Source organism: Vigna angularis, chromosome 6 (genome assembly GCF_016808095.1).
Source record: "Vigna angularis cultivar LongXiaoDou No.4 chromosome 6, ASM1680809v1, whole genome shotgun sequence".
Taxonomy (NCBI): domain Eukaryota; kingdom Viridiplantae; phylum Streptophyta; class Magnoliopsida; order Fabales; family Fabaceae; genus Vigna; species Vigna angularis.
Genome location: NC_068975.1, coordinates 36,179,537 through 36,202,179, shown reverse-complemented (window position 1 = coordinate 36,202,179; position 22,643 = coordinate 36,179,537). Strand labels below are relative to the sequence as shown.

The window sequence follows — 22,643 nt, the reverse complement described above, 5'->3', positions numbered from 1 at the left end:
TCGGTGAGAGATCATAGTCATCGAATCGTTATGTAGCTTGCGAAAGAAGGGACCCACATAGCACAAGTTGGCATTTTAGTAAAGATGCCGTGTGTTCTTGCGTTGGATAATGCCCCTTTACTACTCATGCAGACACGAACAACATAAATACGAGATTGTTCCTGGTTCTGATTCTTTTTCTGTTTCCTTTTGGTAAATTAATGTTCTTCGTCCCACTACTTGTTGGAAAGAAGATGTAATAAAGAGAACAGGTGAACGGACATTATCAACAGTGAAATCAGAAAGAAGGGATGCTTCTTTCTTTTGAACGTGCTTCTTTAAAAAGAATGCTTCTTTTTTTTTTTATATTGAAAAACATGTTTGAAATGTTTCTTGGTGAAATACTTACGGGATCGACAGAGAGTTATTTATTTTCAAACATATAACTTATAGTCCAATACATAACTTATTAATTAAGATTAATAAATTAATTATGTCTTGTATTATGATAAAAAATAAATTATATATGATATAAATCTTATATTAATTTTTCCTAATTTAAAATATATGTAAACCTCAACAAGTAATGTATGAATAATAGAAATATAAAGTTAACCACACTCTTGAAAAATACTAGTAATGTATGAATAATACAAATATAAAATTACACCTCAACAACTATAAATAAGTTTATTTTATAATCAAGAGTTCTATCATCCAAAAGTCATACTTATTAAGAACAACACTTTATCATCGATAAAACACATTTATGGTTTACCAATTTTCAAAGTGATGAAGGGAGGAGTGGTGGAAGGAAGTGTTGATGATAGAAGCACATGGGAGGACAAAAACACAAACACAGGCAAAAGATTGATAAACATGAAAGAGAAAAATGTCATGGAAGAAGGGAGTGTTATAAAACCTTTGTTATAAATATATTGAAAAATTTTTAATATTTTTTTAAGGAAAATAACTATTTCAATTAGAATAGTAATAAAAAAACAATCTTAAAATACTTTTTTTATCGAATATAAAAGATTTGAACTAAGATTTTGTGATGAATAGGATAAAGTATTTGTATATATGAGTACATAAGTTCATCTTAAAAAAAAGGAAAAAATCGAATAAATTAATTGTAAATTTGTATATATTGTATTATTTCTAATATTAAGAAAGAGCTAAATAATTGTAGAGAAAATAAAATTTTTATTTTTTATTTTGTCTCGAATTGTATTGGTCAAACTTGTTTGTTGACCAAACTCAATGTAACAAATTTATTGTTAAACGATTTTTTCTTTTGCAAAACTTTGGATTTAATCTAAATGTAGTTACCAAATGTAGTTACAAGTATCGTAAATTAACATGACAAAATTTTAGAAAAATCACTTTTTTTATTAATTTACTTTACAATTACAATTGATTTATAAATTTTCTTATTAAATAGAAAATGAATGATTTTAAATCAATGCTTCCATAGATCAATTTAAAAAACTTTCTAAATATTTTTTCGATAATCTAATGTTAAAAATGTTGTTTATTATTAAAAATGTGAAAGATGACGTTATTTGTGTTTTTCAAAAAAACAATAATTGTGAATGAAAGGTGAGGTAAGATGAAAGAGGCAGAGCCATCCCTATTCAAAATATTGATTTAGATAACAACGTATGTTTCATCTTTTGAATCAAATCTACACATGACCCAACAAAAAACAATTAAACCCTTTGAATCAAATCTACACATAGGCCAAGAAAATAAAAAATAAACGACAAAAGAAATTCTACAATGTTACATCACCATCAACATTAATTTGCATAAAAATGTTTTATTTACACAATTGTTGAATTAAATATTTTTCTTGTTTGTTTATATCAGATTTGTCGAAATTAGAAAAATATAATCAAATGAATTTTGTTTTATAAATTTTAAAATATACATAATGTAAATATAGAGTATAAGTACTTTTAGACACTAGCATACCATTAGACAAAGTTTTGAAATAAAACTAATAAATAAAAACGTTCAACAGTGTAAAAAGCTAGTATAAGTAGGCTTATCTTTCATATCAGAATATTACTGCTGTTATTTAGCCCTTATTTTGATGGTTGACCACTAGCTCAAGTAGGTAGGATTTGAATTTATTTATTCTTTTACGTACTTATGCTTCATTGATTTCTAAACTGCTACTCTCAAGAAAAGAGAAAAGACGAAGAAGAAAATTATCCTCTCATGATTAAAATCTAATTAAGTCAGTTTGAATACGGAACTCTCCGATTTTGGGTGGGAGGACAAACTCATAGCATTCAATTTTTTTTTAGGTTTAATAAGTTCGGAGGTCCTTATATTTGTGGGTTCGTTTCAATTGGATCCTCCAATTTTGAAAGTGATCAATTTAGTCCCTAATTTAACAAAATTGAGTCAATAATACCCTTTCCGTTAAATATAATGGACGGTGTTAACATTTTAAACATGTGACATGTTGAGACATCCTTTTATTTGCAGGTGGCACAGTTTTATTTAAAGGATGCTTCAACATACCACATGTTTAAAAAGTTAATGACGTCCATTGCATTTAACGGAAAGGGTATTATTGACTCAATTTTGTTAAATTAGGGACCAAATTGATCACTTTCAAAATTGGAGGACCCAATTGAAACTAACCCACAAATATAGGGACCTCCGAACCTATTAAACCTTTTTTTTTATCAATTAGGGGTGAAAACATACATATCATGTGTTTACTTTTTTTCTTCTTCTTTTGATAACGGAAAATAATAAAATTAATATTATTGTAATTCTAAAAGTAAGTTTAAATAATATTTTTGTAAATTATTATTTTCAGATTATTTTTTATTATAAAAAATATTATAGTTTAAAATTTTAAAAAAAGTTTAAACTGAAAACAAATAGTTAAATTTAAATTGATAAATACTTATTTTGATGAAAAATATATTTAAAGAATAAAATCAAATGTGTACACAAAATATATGGAATCTTCTTTATTTATATATATATATATATATATATATATATATATATATATATATATATATATATATATATATTATTTTTTTCCTATTTTCTTTTAATTGTTCAATTTAGTATTTTCTTAATGTTAAAATGTTTCATTTAATTAGATAAAATATTAATTTAATCTTCAATTTTTAGTGTCATTTAATTATAGAAAAACATTATATATATTGAATATTTTTCAAACATTAAATAACAAAATAATTATATGTTATGTAAAGATAACAGTATGGGATGAACTAAGTATTTTGATCTTTAGGCATTTGATCCGCATTTGATGGTCAACTTGTATGGTTAACTCGCATTTGATTCGCATAGTTTACATCAATTTAAATTCTTAAAATCTAATAACATTAACATAACATGTATGTTTTTTCTAAATACATTTTTTTCTCCATTTATCAACAAGTACCTCTCTTATTCATATCCAATCCATCTAAAAATAGATCTCTCGTTAGTGTTTTTTCTCATTTTTTAGTCAAATTCAAAATCATTTTTATTCTTAATAGACTTGTACTTAATAATTATGATTTATATAATTAAAAGTATTACTAATTTTTAAAAATAATTTTATAAAAATTAGTATTTCTATTAATTTAATTAAATAATAAAAAGTTTTAAAACTGATCACAAATCTGCCTATCAAACATTATCTGTGGTAGTAAAAGAAATTAGCTTATATTTTTTTATAAGGGAAGGTGGCTCCAAACTATTCTTTATGAGTCAAATACGAAATAAGGCAAAACGGATAACCCATCCCTATTGTCATCTTTAAGTATATGTGATTTTATTAAATAATTAATAAAATTTACATGATATTTTTTATTAAATTTTTTTATTTCAATTGGAGTAAATATAATTTTATTTCTGTTATGATAACTTAGATAAAAATCATTATAAAAAAACATTCTTTTTTGAAATTTTCTTAACAATTAAATCAAATATAAGAAATATTAATTTTCTAATTTCAAATTTTTAGTAAGTAAAGAGTTCTCTTATATTATACAACATCAAGCATTCTTCTTTATCAGCCTACAATGCATGTATTTTCTTTTTTTTCTATACATTTAATGGTAGACCACTCACTTCTGGGTAGTATGTTTTGTTTTTTGTTTTTTGTTTTTTTTGTTTTTATTTTAAGTTAAATCGTCCTGGTCTATTATTATATTTTAAGATGAGTTACTTTATTTTTATTTTTATTTTTATTTTTATTTTTATTTTTATTTTGATCTGTGTTTAAGTGCAGCATTTTGATTTTCCTGATTTAAGGAAATAAAAATAACTCATGTTATATTTTATAAAAAAAATGTTAAAAAGGAAATGTTTTTAAAAGACATTAAAAATGATTATAGTTTATTTAAGAGACTAAAAACATATTATATTAAATGTTTGTTCTCTCTTTTTTATGTTATTTCAGAAAATTATCCCAACCACACCTCCAGATGACCACAATCAGTGGATTTTCTTTGGAGAGACCCACCCATGTTACATTAACTTTGATCCATTCAATCATTATTAGCACAAAAAATCATCCTAACACGTTATCATGATCCACTGTTAAACTTATTTCAATTCAATAAAATATCCCAATATTATCTCTTCTTTAATAGTTCAAACTTCATTCTCTCTAGTACAAAAATGTCTATCATTTTACCACCAAAACATACAAAACTTATGGTTTAGGTTCACATTAAGTGAAAATCAACATTTCATCCAGTTATATTAAATTTAATAATTTACTGTATATTTTTAAAAGCCAGTAAAGTAATTGAACATTTCTTTATGTATACGTAAATTAATTTTATTTTGGATTATATATATTTTTTTTCATTTTCCTATAACTCAAAAATATCAAAGGAAATTTTGAAATATATATAAAAAGAAGAAGTAATTTTGGGAAGGTAGTGATTGACTAGTGAGTGAGTGCACAAATAACTAACCCAACCGAATAGGGAAATCAATACAGTAATAAATAAGGAATAATAATGCAAAAAATTAATCCAAAACAAATAAAATAAAATAAAATAAAAAATATATATTAATGCATGAATCCGAATCCACCGCCTTGAGTTGTGAGTCTCTTTCAGTCACAGCACAGAGGAAGAGCACACTGCACAGATCTGGGTGGTGACTGAAGGGATCTACCCTCTTTCATTTCTCATCACTATTGTTGGGTAAGCTCTTTTCTTAATTTTCCCTTTTACCCATTTTGCTTCTCATGCACTCTATGTGGTACAAGATCACACCTTTAATCATCAACTTAGCCTTTATCATTTTTCTTTCTTTACTACCTTCACATCTATATCACTCACTCAATTCGATCTGTTTCGTGCTTGTACTCTATTTTAAGTTAACCCCCATTTTTGGGTTTAGTTCCACTGGATCGATTTGCTTTTATTTGTTGATGCTTCATTGTTTATGTTCTGAAAAGGGTGTTGTCTATTTGAGCTTAAGCTTAGTGTATTAAGTCCTTAGAAGTATAGTTTTCTTAATGTATTGGAGCTTTTTGGAATCAATTATGACTGATGTGTTTGTTAAGTAGAACTATCAACTTCCCACGTTTAGAAAGAGATACGAAACTTTAAGAAAGGAGTTTTGCCGTACTGAGTTTGATGGGATTGTTAGGCGAATTTTTCTGTGTGCAACTTTGGTACTTGACACTGCAGAATACACTGTTTTCTTATGGTCACTGCATTTGTTTAATTGGAAAACTGTTGAGATATGCACAAGATTCTTGTTGCAAGTGTACTGCATCTTGATCGTATTGATAAATGACCATGCCATGTGGAGCCTTTTAGCATTTGTTATGCATTTTGTATTATTTATTTCTCAACTAAAGCTAAATGGGTGGCCTTGGCTAAAAGAAAAGTTTATCCCTTGGAGAAAGCAGCGTAGGTAGCAGATACTTACAACTTATTTGAAACACACAACCAAGCTTGTTTCCATAACTTGTGGCAGGTCTGAAGGCTCATTGCCATTATCATGTCAAGGAGGCCAGGAAATCCTTCACGTCGGTTAGCTGATGATGGAAGTATACCATTTGTGGCGTCCATCCAGTCCAAATCTCAAAACTCTCCCCTCCTATCTATTGGGCTTGTGATTGTGGTATGTTTTCTTTGAAATATAATATGGAAATAGTCTGATTTCATTTCGTTTTATTTGCAATGTTTCTGTTTGATATACCATGAGTGCCCCAATCCCGATCCTGCATCTGTGGTATTTTCTACTTCTTATCCCCCCCTGTACCTAAATCAATATACAGTTTTCTCAATTTACTATATTCGTCAGCTTGGTGTCAACACATTGTATTTGATAAGTTGACATTTATTAATTTTCAGGGTGCAATCTTCTTGATTGGTTATTTTTACAGCAGTTCAGGTTTGTACTCTGTCACCAATCTGGTCAATTGAAGCCTGGAGAAATAATAGAAGGATTTTGAAATTGTCGTCCTCCAAATATTGTGTTTCAAATGCCAAGTTACCTACCAGAGTGAACTTTTGATTTTGGATACAGTCATTTATACCTGATTACTGTACAACTTCCTTGGGTTTGTTAAGTTTGGATCGTGACTTTTTGGTCATTAAGAAAAATGTGGTTAAGGAGCGATTGATCTAACATTGCAACTGATGTACAACATGGAGTATAAATGTAATAAGTTGCCCAAGCGGTAGCAGAGAGAGCTAGAGGAAAAATATGTAGAGATTTGTGGAGGTCATGCTTTAAAAGTAAAAATAAAGAAAATTTCTTTGTAAACAGTCATATTTGGTAAGAATTTTGAGGTAGGTAAAAGGGCACGCTAGTCAAGTTTAGAAGAGAACACAAGTGTGCTAATTTCTCGATATCCATCAGATTCGGTGAATTAGTCAAATTCATTAAGGGAACTGTTTTAATACCTCTATCACCGTTTAAAATGAAGTGAAGAGCTTTAATGTCGGTTCAGTCTTTATCATAAACTAAATAAATACAAGTTCGTTCAGCATGTTGATTCATACATATTATACCATCCTCATGGATCCTAGTTATCCTCTAACTGATCATTTTGTCTCAATTATGAATTTTAGCCAGATTTTTTTTTTTTTTCGTAAAATAGAAAGAAAAGTGGCTAACATCACTGCATAAACTAACAAGAAGATATATTCTGTTTCATGAACTTGCGCTTTGTATAAAATTCTATTGATACTGATGTTGACTTTCGTTTCTTTGGTCACATGGCAGGTGGAGCTAGTAGTGATGTTAAAGATTTTAGTAAACTTGAAGGTAACAAAACTAACTTTATCCTGTTTTATGTTTGAAAATGTTCTACTCACATAGAATTTCCCATGTAAGGCGGCTTAGGATGTTTATATGAAACTAAGGTAAATAATGTTTGAAATGATTCATTTCCTTTAATTTAGATAGTCCTTTGTGTGTCTCCTTTTATTTTTCAATTCATTTGTGTCTCCTTTTATTTATTTCAATTCATTTCTATGTCTCTCTAAAACATGCACATTTTTATTTTTGACCTTGTGGTTTCATCCCATAGCTTGCTCTTGATTGAGGGTGGATAGTTTGGTTCAAAACTAGAAAGTTGTTGTTTGTTTTGGTATCACTATTGACATACAAGTATAGAACTATAGATAGGATTATCAGATTATGCATCGTACTTTACCTTCAGATATTTAATTTGTTAATAACTTCTGTTTTTCTGGAAACATCCTCAATTATCCCTTCCGTAAATTTGTATCCATTTTCATGTTCTAAAATCTATATTGTGAAATTAATAATTGTTTTCTATTTTCTGTTTTCAAATCTTATCAACCAGAATAGTTTTATTAATCATGTTTATAATATCTGTCTATACCATTGGAATGGAATAGCTCGATGCTCAAACATAAGAAATTGCGACTGTTTGGGCTTTACCAAGAACTATTTTGATCAGATCAATACTGGAACTTTAAAGGCCTTGCAGTTCTGCAGTGGTTGTTCGTTGCCAGTTAGGTCAAGCATAGAAATGGGCCTTGTGGTTTGGCTGACTGGATTGAGGTAGTGTCAATCATCAGAAAGAGAAAATTGGATAATATATAAAGGCGATTCTTGTCAGCATTGAGAAAAGCTAACAAAGAGCAAGTGGCAAGAATTTTTGTTTTTCCCGTTTCCAATAAAAGATAGAAATTACTTTCAATATATTTTTTTCTCTCTCTCAAACTCAATTAAACTATTTTTGTTGAAATTTTCTATATTTAACGAAAATGGGAACAGAAAATGCAGAAACCAAATAGACTCTTACATTATTGCCCTAAACGTATGAGAAAATAAAGGCTTGACTAGTTGATGATACTTTATTATATCTTATGGCTGGTTTTACTCTCTTACTGGGAGCTATATGATTCTGGTGGTATCATAATGGGGAAGTTAGACATTATCAACATCTTTTTGTACTTTAAGTATGTGCTCATTCATTGACATTTAGTATAAAGAATTGTAGATTTCAAATTTTAAGCAATTATTTTCAATTCAAACACCTCTGGTGTGCATATGCAGGTGGTGCATCATGCTCATCAGAAGTCCTACAGGCATTGCCCGTTTTGAAGAAAGCGTATGGCGACAGCATGCATAAGGTTTTGCATGTTGGCCCTGACTCTTGTCTTGTGGTATCTAGTTTGTTAGAAGAAGAGGATACTGAGGCTTGGGGAATAGAACCTTATGAGTTAGATGATGTTGGTGCGAAGTGTAAAAGTCTTGTACGCAAGGGCATTGTGCGAGTGGCTGATATAAAGTTTCCTCTACCTTATCGAGCAAAGTCATTTTCTCTGGTCCTTGTCTCAGATGCATTGGATTACTTATCTCCAAAATACCTGAATAAAACCCTGCCTGAGTTGGCAAGGGTATCTACTGATGGCGTTGTTATCTTTGCAGGTACATTGAAACTTAATATAGTACTGGATTTGTCTTAGGCATTTGTTTCTGCATATTATTTGGCTGATGAGGGTCATATTTGCCAAGACCTAAGCTATTCAAGTCATGATAAACTGATGACCTTTCAAGTTTTTTGTTGTCTTCAAATCATGCTCTTTTACTTTCATCATTCACAAGAAAAAAACTCATGTTGGCTGTGATAGAAAATTGAGTATCAATTCACTTCTGATTTCTTTCTTCTGAATCCCATTTTCATGTATAGGTTATCCAGGTCAGCAGAGAACTAGGGGTGAAGAAGTGGCCAAATTTGGTCGTCCAGTAAGTGACTGTATTTTATTGAACTTGATGCTTTCTTGACAAGATAGGAATTTAGGCTAATGACTGATCTTCACCATCAACTTGATTGCAAACTTGCACATTCTGCATTTTTTTGCGTACTACATACGAGAAATCTATTGGTGCTGGTTAGTTAGTATAAATTACTAGATGGAAATGGTTACAAAGATGATTTTATTAGGACAAAAAAGAAAGTACAGAGAGGAAATAGAAAATTGTTGTCCTAGATTGAAGTAAAGGAAGCTTAATGAGTAGACAGGGAATGACAAATTGCCATAATGCATTGGGAAGTCTTAAAGATAATTAATATTTTTGTTTTAATTATGTTTTTAGTCTCTGAAATTTAGAATAAATCTAGTTCTTTGAATTTTTGCTTTTGCCAAAACTTGGAAAAAAAATTATTGGTCAGTAATACAGTTTTAAAAATATCGGCAAAGAACTAAGCATATTAATTAGTGTTAGGTTATATTACCCAAAACATTGTCATTAATTCAGGTTTTCCCCTTTTGGTTGTTTTTATGAAGGCCAAGTTGCGCAGTTCGTCTTGGTGGATAAGATTTTTCGTTCAGACTGGTTTAGATGAAAATGAAACTGCTGGAAAGAAGTTTGAACAGGCTTCAGTGAAGAAGGCATACAAACCAGCATGCCAAGTTTTTCACCTCAAATCATTACCTTGAAAATTCACTCTATTATTTTTATACTTCACTTAATTAATGCTTACAAGCTATGCTTTTGAGATGGCCATCTTTAGCACCCGAAGGGTAAAGTTCCATACATTATTCTGTTAAATTATAGTCCCATGGTGACCACATATGTTAGATTCAATTATTATGTATTTTATTGCCAACACAGTGTAAGCTATTTTTGTCTTCATAGTGTTCCACATGTTTTCTGTTCACAAATGATCTTTGTTTCTTCAGTAAAGTATGTACTGTCTAGGAAACTCACTGATTTGACGCATTTATGTCTAATACAGATAATTTTTCTCTATTACCAAAAGTTGTATTATTTTATTCTTCTATAATATGTGACGGGATAACCATATTTGTTTCTCTTTTCAGCAAAATTTCTCTGTATCTAGTTTTTTTATGTAGAATTTGTTGTTACCGAAGGTTTATGACCAACTTTGTAGTTTATAGATCACAAAATTTATATATGATTAAAGTAGTAATGTTGATTTATATATATATATATATATATATATATATATATATATATATATATATATATATAATTTTAAATTCATCATGAATAGTGGTTTCTCCGAAAGTTTGAAAGTTAAAATAGTGGAGAAAAGGAGAAACAACTCCATGTAAATAAAATATTTTAGTTCTTAATACATTGTGTATGTGAACTTTATCTTAATTTCTCTTACCATAAATTATATCCGAATTAATCATCGCCATAAAAAGTTATATGATATTCAACTAAATCTTTAAGATATAATAATTTATATAAGACATAATAATTGAAAGGCTTACGTTTTAATGAAAAATCAAGGCTCTATTAACATTTATTTTATTGAATGTTTAAAATATTTTTATATTTTATATAAATAATTTTATTGGTAATAAAATGTGGTGTGTTGGTCGTTTCTTTGTTTATTTTTTAATTTATCGATGTTTTTTTTTATTTTTTTTAATTATCGGTCAACTCTCTCGTTTTCTTTTTAAGAGTGGTTGAGTTGTGTAATAAGTTTAATTGATAAGTATATCATTTTGATAATTATAACTGAAATGGTAGAATAATTGGAAAAATATAAAAATCCTTGAGACACTTGGTAGTTTTAGTAAAAATCTGGACTAAATATATTGAATTTTTTATGAGATATTTAAAGCTTAATTGATAAGTATTTGTATTTGATCTTCATGAGCATTCTGGTATGCTGTATCGAGAATGAAGATTGATACAACATGTTAATATAATATAACCCCAAAGATAAAGTATAGTCTAAAAGCAAACAGAGAAGAAGAAAGTTCACTGGACATGTGACATTTCACACCAAATTTTGATGCTGTAATAGTTCCGAAATTTATGGTGTTGGATTGGGTCCTCTCCTCATATCACTGCGAGATTCGTAACATGTGAACTTATAAATTATGAAAGAAAAATAGTAAAATAACATATATTTAGATTCATTTAATACACATGGTTAAAATAATTATAGAAAAATATCTTTTTATATTTTTTAAAAATTAAACAAAAAATTAAAAAAATAATATCAAATAAATGTAAAATGTTTATCTCTCAAAATATAAATTCGTAAATACAGATATATTTAGTGATATCGCCACTGATTGTGATGTTTCTTCACCCATATTTTCAATAATAGTTTGTTCACATGCATCACTTTACTGTTAAACGGTTGCTTCAATATATAAGCAAAAAATATAATATTATTATTAAGAAATTCAAAATGTAGTCACGCAACAAGTTTCTCTTTTTTTTAATCTGAGGTAGCTGATTAAATTTATTGAGTTCTATGCTATACACATAATGGAAAACGATCATGTTTGCTTACAACATTTTCAAACAATTATGATCACATAAAGCATTAATTTCGATTCTTATTTTCTGTAAAATTGTATTCGTGCCACACTCATGTTATAACAAAGACAAGAGAACAGATTAAATAAAAATATTTTGAAATTTAGCAATATATTTAAAATTAAATAAGGAAATATATTTACTTTTCATTTCCTAAAATCATTCTATTCTATTTATTAAAAAAATTGTACTGGTGAGGTTTTAGCAACCCAACCGAAAAAAATTATACTAAAAATAATAATTTTTGGGAATCATAACTATAAACTTAATTTATAACTCTTTGTAATAAAAGTTTTATAACTTTATGTTTCGAAATAAATAATTATAGCCCAATCAAACATTTTAAAAAAGAAACAATTAGGTATACGTCAAAGAAAAAAAAACAATAAAACATTCTGCTTTAATTTCTATGCAGTACATAAAGAACCTTTAAATAATTCTTTGCATATTTCATAAGAAAAAACACATAAATATATTTAAGCCCTTCCTTAAAATAATAATATTATTGTGAAAGTAAAAAGATTACAACAGTAATTAGCATAATTGTAATTAACATATTGCTTTTCCCCAAATAGGGTAAATATAAGTAATCTAAATAATCAGTAAAGGAATGGCAGGCACAGTGGAATCCAGGCAAAAGTGAGAACTATGGTATATATAATGTTAGTGACAATAAAGAATACTAATCTTTTTACTTTCATACTTTACTTTTTTACATAAGCCATACAGAATCACACGCGCGTTTTGTTTATATTCGGTGTTTATCTTTTCAGGTTTTCCCTTTTCACTTTTTTTCACCTAATTTTTTTTATCATTTCCGTCAGCAAAAAAATTAATTAGAAAAATAATACTTTTATACACATAAATTTTATTTGATATTATTTTTTTCTTATTTTTTATTCTTTTCTTTTTTAAAAAATAAAATTTTATTTTTTTATTACTAAGTCAAATAAACATAAAAGTGTGTTACCTTATCTTTTATTCGATAAATTAATATCATATAATTTTTATTTATACTGATATTTACTTTATTCTATTTAAACTTGTACACTATCTGTAGAGTGATAAATATTTTAAGAAATTTTCATCCATATTTTTATTTTTAAATAAAAATGTTATACAATGATATAATAATATTGTGAATAAATTTGGTTTTATTTAAAGTAATGATAGAATGACACATTTTTCCATTTATTTGACACATAGTAAAAAAATAAAATAATCTGAAAGAGTTAAATTTTTGTATTTTATTTAAAATAAAAAATAAGAAGGAATAATATTAAATAATATAAAATATTTGTTTGGGTCAAAGTATTATTTGTCTCTCTTTTTAACTCTATATCGTAACTGGGAAAAATTTATTAACTCTATATCGTAAGTGGGAAAATTTTATTGAAAGTGTTTTTTATTATTTGAGTAAGTATTTAACTAGAGTTAGTTTAATCGGGTTGATTATTAAAAAACATTATTTTGTTTTTGTTTGTGTGGTCTCAAGTGCTCCACTCTCCTATAAATTGCTACTTTAAACAACACCTTGTTTAGTCACATTCATTCTCCGAAACAAAGAACAAAAGAAGAGAGAGAAAAACAATAATGATGTCCCCATGGCATGTGATCGTAGCGATTGTTCTCTTGCTGTGTGCAACAAACCTGAGCCTGGCTCAGAACACTCCTCAAGACTATCTTGAGGTGCACAACCAGGCTCGAGCGGAGGTTGGCGTTGGTCCACTGTCGTGGAACCACACCCTTGCAGCCTATGCTCAGAGGTATGCGAATGAGAGGATCCCTGACTGCAACCTTGAGCACTCTATGGGACCCTACGGCGAGAATCTGGCAGAAGGGTACGGCGAAATGAAGGGTTCAGATGCTGTGAAATTCTGGCTCACTGAGAAGCCTGATTATGACTACGGTTCCAATCGTTGTGTTCACGATGAGTGTGGGCATTATACTCAGATTGTGTGGCGCAATTCTATTCATCTCGGGTGTGCAAGAGCTAAGTGTAACAATGGTTGGATGTTCGTCATCTGCAGCTATTCTCCACCAGGAAACTATGAAGGAGAACGACCTTATTGATTCTCTTTCTTATCAATATGTGCTACCTCGTAGAGTGTCCTGTTTTTATGTCTTTGTTTGGAAATCACCATGTGTAATATTCAAATATATTTAGCTATTATATGAAGACATTTATCAGTACAACCGTAATTAATTAGTTTTTTATTTTTGCTGTTATACTTGTTATTTGCTTGTTTTTGTTGCTTTAAAGTAAGTTTATGACATTGCTTTTCAAAAGAATATTTATTGATTCATGGGGTATGATGCAAGGAGCATATTTATCAGAGAAACAATCCACTTAACAAAATTATCTTATTTTTAATTTCTTTCTCTTTTTACAAATATAAAAATTAATTTTTTTAATAATCAAAATATTCTTAAAAATATGTTGTCAACTGATGCAACTCATGTGAAAAAAATTGACGGCATTAAACATTAATCATTAATGGCAGCATCTGTTATGGACAGTTATATTAATTTTGTAATTTTGTAACTGTTATTAACTACACATGCCAGAAATAAATAACAACAGAGAAGACATCATCAGACTGTTGAAAGTAAGAAAAAAATTCAAAATTACTCACCAACTTTACATTTAGGAGTCTTTTGCGGGTCCACAGAATGCTCATATAAGATGATTTTTTCAAAGGTAGGCAGTGGGGGTTATAAGATTAACAAGAGTTTTGCAAGACTTTTTCTACTGCCATATAATAATATGATATAAAAGATTTAAAGTAATGATATTTTATAAACTTTAGAAATATATATTTATATTAACAATCAACTAACATATTAACAAAAAAAGAATTTTGCAATGCAAAACTAAATCAAATTATAAAATGAATTTTGCAATGCTATTTTAAATAGCAATTAGAATTAATTAAGTCGTGGTTCACCATTCTATCTTAAAATAAATATTTAATGATTGAATTTCTGAAAATTATTTAATTATTTTCTAAAATGAGAATAATATTACATATAATTTTTTATTTTTATTTATCATGGTGTAATGAAAATTCTAAAATAATATTTGTTTACCAATATTTTACTAAGATAATTTTTTATTAATGTAGAGCAATAAATAACCTTAAACGAAACTTAAAAATATAGAGCAATAAATAAAACAAGACAAAATAATGTAATGAATGTCATAGGATAAAGATGATGGAAAAATATTAATGAAAAGATAATATTCACAATAAAACATTAAATGGTTGTATTAATTTTGTTCTACCAGTATTTATTAACATGATTGACTTGTAAAATAATGGTTTTATTATTATTGCAAGTTTCAAATTAGTTTCTCTTCTTTATTTATTTATATGGGATCTTCTCTTTTATTTAAGACAGTATAAATATTTCTTTTTCATTTTACCTTTCGAAACATCAATACTTTTACCATGCTTAATAAATTGGGACTTAAAATAATTTGAATATTTTTTTTAAATATTTTTTAAAAATAAACTCATGACAAAGTTTCATATTTTAAAACATACAATATTTCGGATATAAAATGATTAAATATTTCAGATTTATAGTGATTTAATCTCCTAATTTTGGAATCGAAAAACATCTCATTATATGATTAGTTTATTTAATACAATGTTTATTTTATATTTTATGGATGCCGACGTTTTATATAAGGAAGTTAGAGTGAAGCCAAAATTTGTTCACGGATCACTTTTGTGTGAAGCAAACAGATGTTCCATTTCATTTTCTTTACGGACGGCTCACAAACCAACCCTACCATTGAGTTCACCATAGTACAATTTTTCAATACCACATTTTTTTCAACATTCTATTTTTTAAACATTACTGACACATGTTAGTCTTTAGTGTAAACAATCAATTAAGTTTATTGTGAAATGAATGCTTCATATAGTCTTAATACATATTTGCTAAAAATGTTTATATATGGTATATGTTTAATTAAAACATTAATTTAGTCTTTAATTAAAATATCAGTTTAATCTTTTGTTTATATTTGATACTAGTGATTGATGTCTTAATTTTTATAGACTAACATACCTTTTAATATTTGTGGTATTAAACAAAGATATTTGAAAACTTTAATCAAAATTTAAAATTCTAAATTATTGTTTTTACAGTAGGGGATGAAACTAAATCAACTTATAATGACGCTTCTAACTAGAGTATATATTATTAATTTTTCTGTATTGTTTAATAAAAATTCCAAAAACGAAATGGACCCATAAAAGAATGGTGGGGCCCAGTGAGGTTAATAGGCAGAATTTACTGCTTAATTTGTGGTGGTGCAAGACTATCAAAAAAGCATAAACAAAGATGATAAAAGAAAAGAAAACAAAAGGGGAATTTCAAACTGCTTTTTAAGGAAGCAACCAAAGCTTGCGGGCAAGTCTAAGATGTTTATTTTTAACTTTTTCTTAAAAAGAATAACTTAAAATATTTATTATTTTCTTAATCATATATAATGTTATAAGAAGATATTGATGAATACTTAATAAAATTCAATTTAATTTCTTAAAATATTAAAATCCTATAAGCTTATTAAGAATAGTATCGAAACTTATAATCCTAAGAATATCCACATGCATAATTCATACAATGATCATAAGATCTTCCCGTTATAGTATACTCATATGACATTAAAAAAGAAAAAAAAACTCAAGTTTTCAATAATACCCTGAATTATAAAAATAAAATATTGTTTTTCTTTTGTATTAAAAATATATAATTTCGTTAACAACCAAATAAGATATCAATGAGAGTGTATCTTACTAAAGCTTTGCATTCAAGTAAAAATTAAAAAAAGTGTTAAAAGTGATGTGGTATATAGAACCAATTTAAATACTTTAAAACATCATATAATTGCCTTGTAATGAGATATAAGATCACATATTTATATCTTATTTATTTTCTAGTAACTTAAATATCAAAATATTTTTATATTTATCGTGTTTGTTTCCATGGATGTAGTATTATAATAGATGTAATAAGATACTTTGCGCACTTGCTTGAGAAGGTAGATTTGAGGAAGAACTAAATCCTCTTATCCCCGTACGAGTAAAGGGAATAAAGTAAAAAGATAATTCAACATAGATCATTTTACACAAATGTTTCTTTACTTTTAATTGAATTATGCATTGAATTTTAATTATGATGAAATGCTTTTTTTTTTTATTATTATTATTATACGTGGATACCAACTATCCGTTCTAATATTTCATATGCAATTTTTTTTTATCATTCTTAAATTACATATTTAAAAAAAACATATTAAGGATTGCATTAATATGAATGTAATAAGTATTAGTATAAAGTATTTGATATTTTTTGTTAAATGTCATTAGAGTTTATCATATGTTGTGATGTTTAATGGCTATAATAGGTTCAAGTATCCTTTAAAAACATATTAAAAACTTAGATCGCATTCTATAAATGTAGTATATTTAATAAATGCAATAAATAATATTAAATAAAAATATGTATTGATATATTTATAAAAATACCAAGTTATTAATGTGAAATGTCCCTTTATAATTAAGTAATAAATATAATGAATGTGAATATTTAATATTTTGTTAAGTATAAACAACTTATTAATCTTTACTTCAATGTAAAGATTTTACAAAATTCATATTTTAATTAATGTTTTATTTAGTCATTCACATAAATATATATGTACTTAAGATAACTATTTTTATTTTTATAACTGAATATTTAATCTAAATCTTATTTCTAAATTTTATGTCATATTTTAAAAAAATCTTATTATTTGAGTATTGAAATTGAGTTAAACTTGATTATGAAATGAAGATGTCTTTGTAATAAAGTTTAATATGATGAATTAAATCCTTTAAAAAATAATTAAAAACAAAAGGTAGTTATTTACTTTTGTAGTGATTCATACATGTTGATTTTGAAATTTGTATAGTATTCCTTCACTTCATCTTTTTCTAACAACCAACATTTCATTCTTATAAATACTTTACAAGAGCCTCGGTCTTATTCATCAAACACCTATCTATCAGTATTAATTTCTACAAAGTTGTGGAGAAACTAATATTATAATAAAACAAAATGGAGTTGTGCATTAAAGTTTGGTTTTGTCGATTGACTCTGTTAGGGTTTGCAATTATTGGTAATATTGCCAACGCTCAAGATTCACCAGCGGACTATCTGAATGGACACAACGCTGCACGATCCGAGGTTGGTGTGGAAAATATAATTTGGAATGACACAGTTGCTGCTTTTGCACAGAATTATGCTAATCAGCGTACAGATTGCCAACTGATTCATTCAGGTGGTGGTGGCATCTACGGGGAGAATATTGCAATGAGCACCGGTGACATGAGTGGTGCAGAGGCAACGAAATTGTGGGTGGATGAGAAACTCTTCTATGACTACGCTTTTAACTCTTGTATTGGTGGAGATTGTCTGCACTACACTCAAATTGTTTGGAGAAATTCAGTGTATGTTGGATGTGCCAAAGTAAGATGTGACAATGGAGGCACCTTCGTCACCTGCAACTATTCTCCTCCTGGCAACTATATTGGCGAAAGACCATACTGACTTCCTCCATTATAGTTTTTGCGACCAACCATACTTTTCATATCTATTACATATTAAGACTATAAAGTATAACATATTACTGTGATTTATATAAATTTTCATTTCTGTGATGCTTTTCAATTTAGCAGAATACATATGTGAGTTCGTAACTCATGTAACTAATAATGTTGTCTGTCTTTTCAATTAAATACGAAGATAAAGATACACTTTAGAATCAATTCTCGAAATTTGAGTATGTTTTGGAGTTGTACATTTGTCATGTAATCTCTCTCTGTATTGGATATAAACAAAAATAACTATTGGACACTACTTGCTACATATCTACCATTTCTCTGTAATATATTTAGACAAAAATAAGCGCTCCGTTTTACACATATATTCTCACATAGTTAATTTATTATAGCATCGCGATGATGATTATCTTTCATACTAAATTCCGATACAGGAATTTCTTTCTACGCTCATTACCTAAACTATATTCTTTACTCGAGTAAGTAAATTTAGTATAATTATAGAATGATTTTACAGTCCGAGAGTCCTACTTAATAGAATAATTAAATATCGTATTTTAAAAATCGCTATTACTTTTTCCTATTTTCTTCATCTCGTATTATTAAACATTAGGGACATATGTTAGTCTTTAATATCCAAACTTAATAGCTTTCATAAAATTAATTATAAGTTTATTGTGAAATGAGTATTTGATATAGCCTTAATACATATTTTGTGAAATCGTTTATATATTATTTTTGTTATATGTTTAATCAAATAATTGATGTAGTATTTAATTAAAATATTATTTTAATCTTTTATTTATATTTTGATATTGAAGGAGAAACACCCTATCATAAAGTCAATGTTTTTAAATCAGTAAATACTAGCCCTAACACGCCGCATATATATAATCATATGTTTTTATTTATAACTAACAATTAAATAATTGGTAATAGATACAAATATTTTAATATCTATTTATAATGTAAGGCAAATATCATACTATTCATATTCGTAGATATTTATTGTTTGTAAAAAATTAAAATTAAAATTTATTAAATTTTAATTAATATTTTATATTTATTTTTAATTTAATTTAAATTTTATTTATAAATTTATAAAATACTTTTTTCTAAATATTTGAATGTATTCACATATACTATGAGTTTTAAAGCATTTGATGTAACAGAATCAATAAAAAATAATTTTTTTATTACGAGTTCAATAATGAATAAACACTATTTATATCTAATATGTTGCATTATGATCATATATAACAATTTATAATTATAAAATTATCTAGATATGATATAAAAATTTATAATTATAAAAATATCTAGATGCATTAAATGAGTCATATAATAGATCATACAACCTTTAAGTTATAATATACTAATATAACATAAAATATAATACTGTAGTTTTAAATAATATCTTGAATTATAAGAATAAAAAAATGTATTTTTATTAAAAATATCTAATTTTATTCAGTACTTTAAAATATAATATTCTTAAATATATTCAATTCAATATTCTATTTGAGTAATTCAACCCTATTTACGTTTGACTTTTCTATTGTAATTAATTATAATTAAGAGTTCATTAACAATAAATATTTATTTCTCTGTAAAATACAATTTTTTTTATTAAATCTAATTACATTCAACTTTGTTGACTTAGTATTCAATTAATGGTTAGAAAGCCTTAAAATTTCCAATACAAATGTAGTATTAATTATATTATTTATAAAAGTATTTATTATCACAGTAAAACATTTATTCAAATAGTTTGACTTTTACAAAACAGACCTAGTAGTTAATTATTTTGAAATAATATTTTTTATTATTTTATTTGTTTCCTATTAATAATTATTATAATATATCTGTAACAAATTAATTCATTGTTAAAAGGGAACCTCATGTCTCCAATCAATATGTCTCTAATCAATATAATCCAGTATAAACCCCTGCACGGTTTAATAACTTTTTTTTATAAAAGAATTAGTTTATTATGTCTTTTTACATGGATATTTCTAATCAATATATTGAACACAAATATAATTTTTAATGTAATTACTAATTACTCTTATACTTGCTTCAAAATTTTAATTTAGACACTGAATTATATTCATATTTTTCAAAAAAATCAATTGATATTTTAAAATATATTTATAATGTAAAGTTTTTTTTTTCTAAATTTGACTATTTTATCGATCAATTTTGAATTTCAATTCTTCTTTCAAAAATTTAATTTTATATTTAATATTCAGTAAGTTAATGGAAGAAGATATACTACACTTATTATTAAATAATTCAATAAGTGTATTATTCTTTACAATTACTACAATCAATATTAAATAGAATTTTCTTATTTAAAAAACACATTTAATGAAAATTTAAATGTAAGTCTAAATTTCATTATATAGAAATGAAAAAGTAAAACACCATATAAAGATGAAGATTGATATATCTCTTGTCTTAATATTTTGGATTGAAATTGGTGACATTGTGATTGAACTCAGATTTTATTGATGTTGTATCTCTCTAATGAATCTCTTTCCTCAATAAACCCAACAGTAATAGAAATGAAATTGTGAAATGGACTCATTCTTAAAGAGAAGATTGTTGAGAATCCAAGTATAAGAAAAAAGAAAATAGAGCAACGTAAAGACTCATAAATTCATTATTAAAGTTTTGAATTAAAAATATTGGACTAAGGTCTAACTAATACAGTGTCTTTCAATAAATCTTTTTCTTTAATAAACTTGTATGGTATATATATGATAGAACAAACTGTTAGCATTTGTAACTATTCAGTCTATTCCGTGGGTCAACAATCAAATAGATTAAATGTTGGGTCAACGTTTAAGTTATTGATATCGGGCCATAACTGGGTCAGCGTTTAGGATATTCTTATTAGACCAATGGTTTGGGAAAATAAATAGTTAATAAATTAATAACAGAATAATAATGATCAAAGATATTGATAAGTGATTGCAAATTAAGGAAGTTGTTTACGAATAACCGACCTAATTTAAAGGTAAGCTCGTTTTATTGGACCTATACCAATTTAGGGTCTATGAAATAACTTATAAATAGAAGGCTAAGCCGCAAAGGTAAGCAAGTTGAACTAATTTTGAGTACTCATTTTCTATTAAATATTATCACGCAAAGTCACTGACTTAGAGTGCCTTTTGCAGATACTCTCTCCCACTGCTTGGAGAAGGAGGAGAGAGCGAATAATACAACTTGAATAATGGAGGATCATTAGGTCCATCCAGTCTTCATAACAACATAAAATGCTTTGAGTAAAAAATCTCAACCCTAATCCGAAACAAAACCCAACAACATTAACATTCTACCATGTGCTATTGTGAAGTTTAGGTTTCAATTAATGGTTATAATACGGTCAAGTATCTTATATAAACATGTTAAAAATTTATATCATATTCAATTAAATTTAGTATATTTAATAAATTGCAATAGTTAATATTAAATAAAAAATATTTATTGATATATTTATAAAAACTTTGGTATATCTAGCTACTTATACAGTTCCTCATTACGAAGTGTTATTACACACACCCCAACACTATGGCCCTAGACATACTTAAGTTGGAGAGAATATCTCAACTGTAAGATCTAGATGATTTATGTAAGAAAGCTTGATACATCTGAGATTGGTGGGGGGAGCTACAGACTAAGGAGTGTTTCATGTGACTAGTATTACGCGTGTCTAGGCCCACAAGAACACAAGTTATTGATATGAAATTTTCTTTTAAAATCAAGTAATAAATATAATTAATGTAAATATTTAGTAATTTACTAAATAAAACAACTTAGTAATCATTACTCAATGTAAACATTTTACAAAATCAATATTTTAATTAATGTTTTATTTAGTCATTCACATAAATATACATGTATTTAAGATAAATATTCTTTTCATAATTGAAGATTTAATGTGAGTCTTAAATTTTTAAATTTTATATGTTTCGTTAACATATAAAAAAATGTTACAATATTTGAGTACTGAAATTGATAAGAACTAAATCCTTTAAAATGTAATTAAAAACAAAAAAAAAAGGTTTAGTTTTTAGTTTGATAGTTATTTACTTTTCCAGTCATCCGAGATGACTTTGAAATTTGTAGTTTTCTTTAGCTCAACCTTTTCTAACAACCAACCTTTCATTACACTATAAATACCTCACAAAAGCCTCAATCTTATTCATCAAACACCTCCCTTTCAATATTAATTTC

The 22,643-nt window shown here is 26.8% G+C and overlaps 3 protein-coding genes across 3 annotated transcripts; all 3 read left to right on the top strand.

Annotated features, from left to right (window-relative positions):
* The first annotated feature begins 5,038 nt into the window (after window positions 1-5,038).
* LOC108343416 (probable pectin methylesterase CGR3) lies at window positions 5,039-10,236 on the top strand. The gene is made up of 7 exons (XM_017581686.2): window positions 5,039-5,180; window positions 5,965-6,111; window positions 6,345-6,384; window positions 7,222-7,263; window positions 8,527-8,901; window positions 9,164-9,219; window positions 9,762-10,236. The coding sequence occupies exons 2-7, from the start codon at window positions 5,989-5,991 to the stop codon at window positions 9,912-9,914; spliced, it is 789 nt and encodes a 262-aa protein (XP_017437175.1). The 5' UTR covers window positions 5,039-5,180; window positions 5,965-5,988; the 3' UTR covers window positions 9,915-10,236.
* Window positions 10,237-13,323: 3,087 nt separating this feature from the next.
* LOC108342428 (basic form of pathogenesis-related protein 1) lies at window positions 13,324-14,001 on the top strand. Its single transcript, XM_017580203.2, has one exon. It carries the CDS (start codon window positions 13,378-13,380, stop codon window positions 13,855-13,857), a length of 480 nt encoding a protein of 159 aa, XP_017435692.1. The 5' UTR covers window positions 13,324-13,377; the 3' UTR covers window positions 13,858-14,001.
* Window positions 14,002-17,898: 3,897 nt separating this feature from the next.
* Window positions 17,899-18,390, top strand: LOC108342638 (basic form of pathogenesis-related protein 1). The gene has a single exon (XM_017580434.1). It carries the CDS (start codon window positions 17,899-17,901, stop codon window positions 18,388-18,390), a length of 492 nt encoding a protein of 163 aa, XP_017435923.1.
* Window positions 18,391-22,643: the final 4,253 nt, after the last annotated feature.

Excerpts from the sequence above, each read along its gene's own strand:
- LOC108343416 (XM_017581686.2), top strand. The coding sequence starts at position 5,989 with ATGTCAAGGAGGCCAGGAAATCCTTCACGTCGGTTAGCTGATGATGGA. Across the intron at positions 6,112-6,344 it reads CTATTGGGCTTGTGATTGTG|GGTGCAATCTTCTTGATTGG; the intron begins GTATGTTTTCTT and ends ATTAATTTTCAG. Across the intron at positions 7,264-8,526 it reads AGATTTTAGTAAACTTGAAG|GTGGTGCATCATGCTCATCA; the intron begins GTAACAAAACTA and ends GTGCATATGCAG.
- LOC108342428 (XM_017580203.2), top strand. The coding sequence starts at position 13,378 with ATGATGTCCCCATGGCATGTGATCGTAGCGATTGTTCTCTTGCTGTGT.
- LOC108342638 (XM_017580434.1), top strand. The coding sequence starts at position 17,899 with ATGGAGTTGTGCATTAAAGTTTGGTTTTGTCGATTGACTCTGTTAGGG.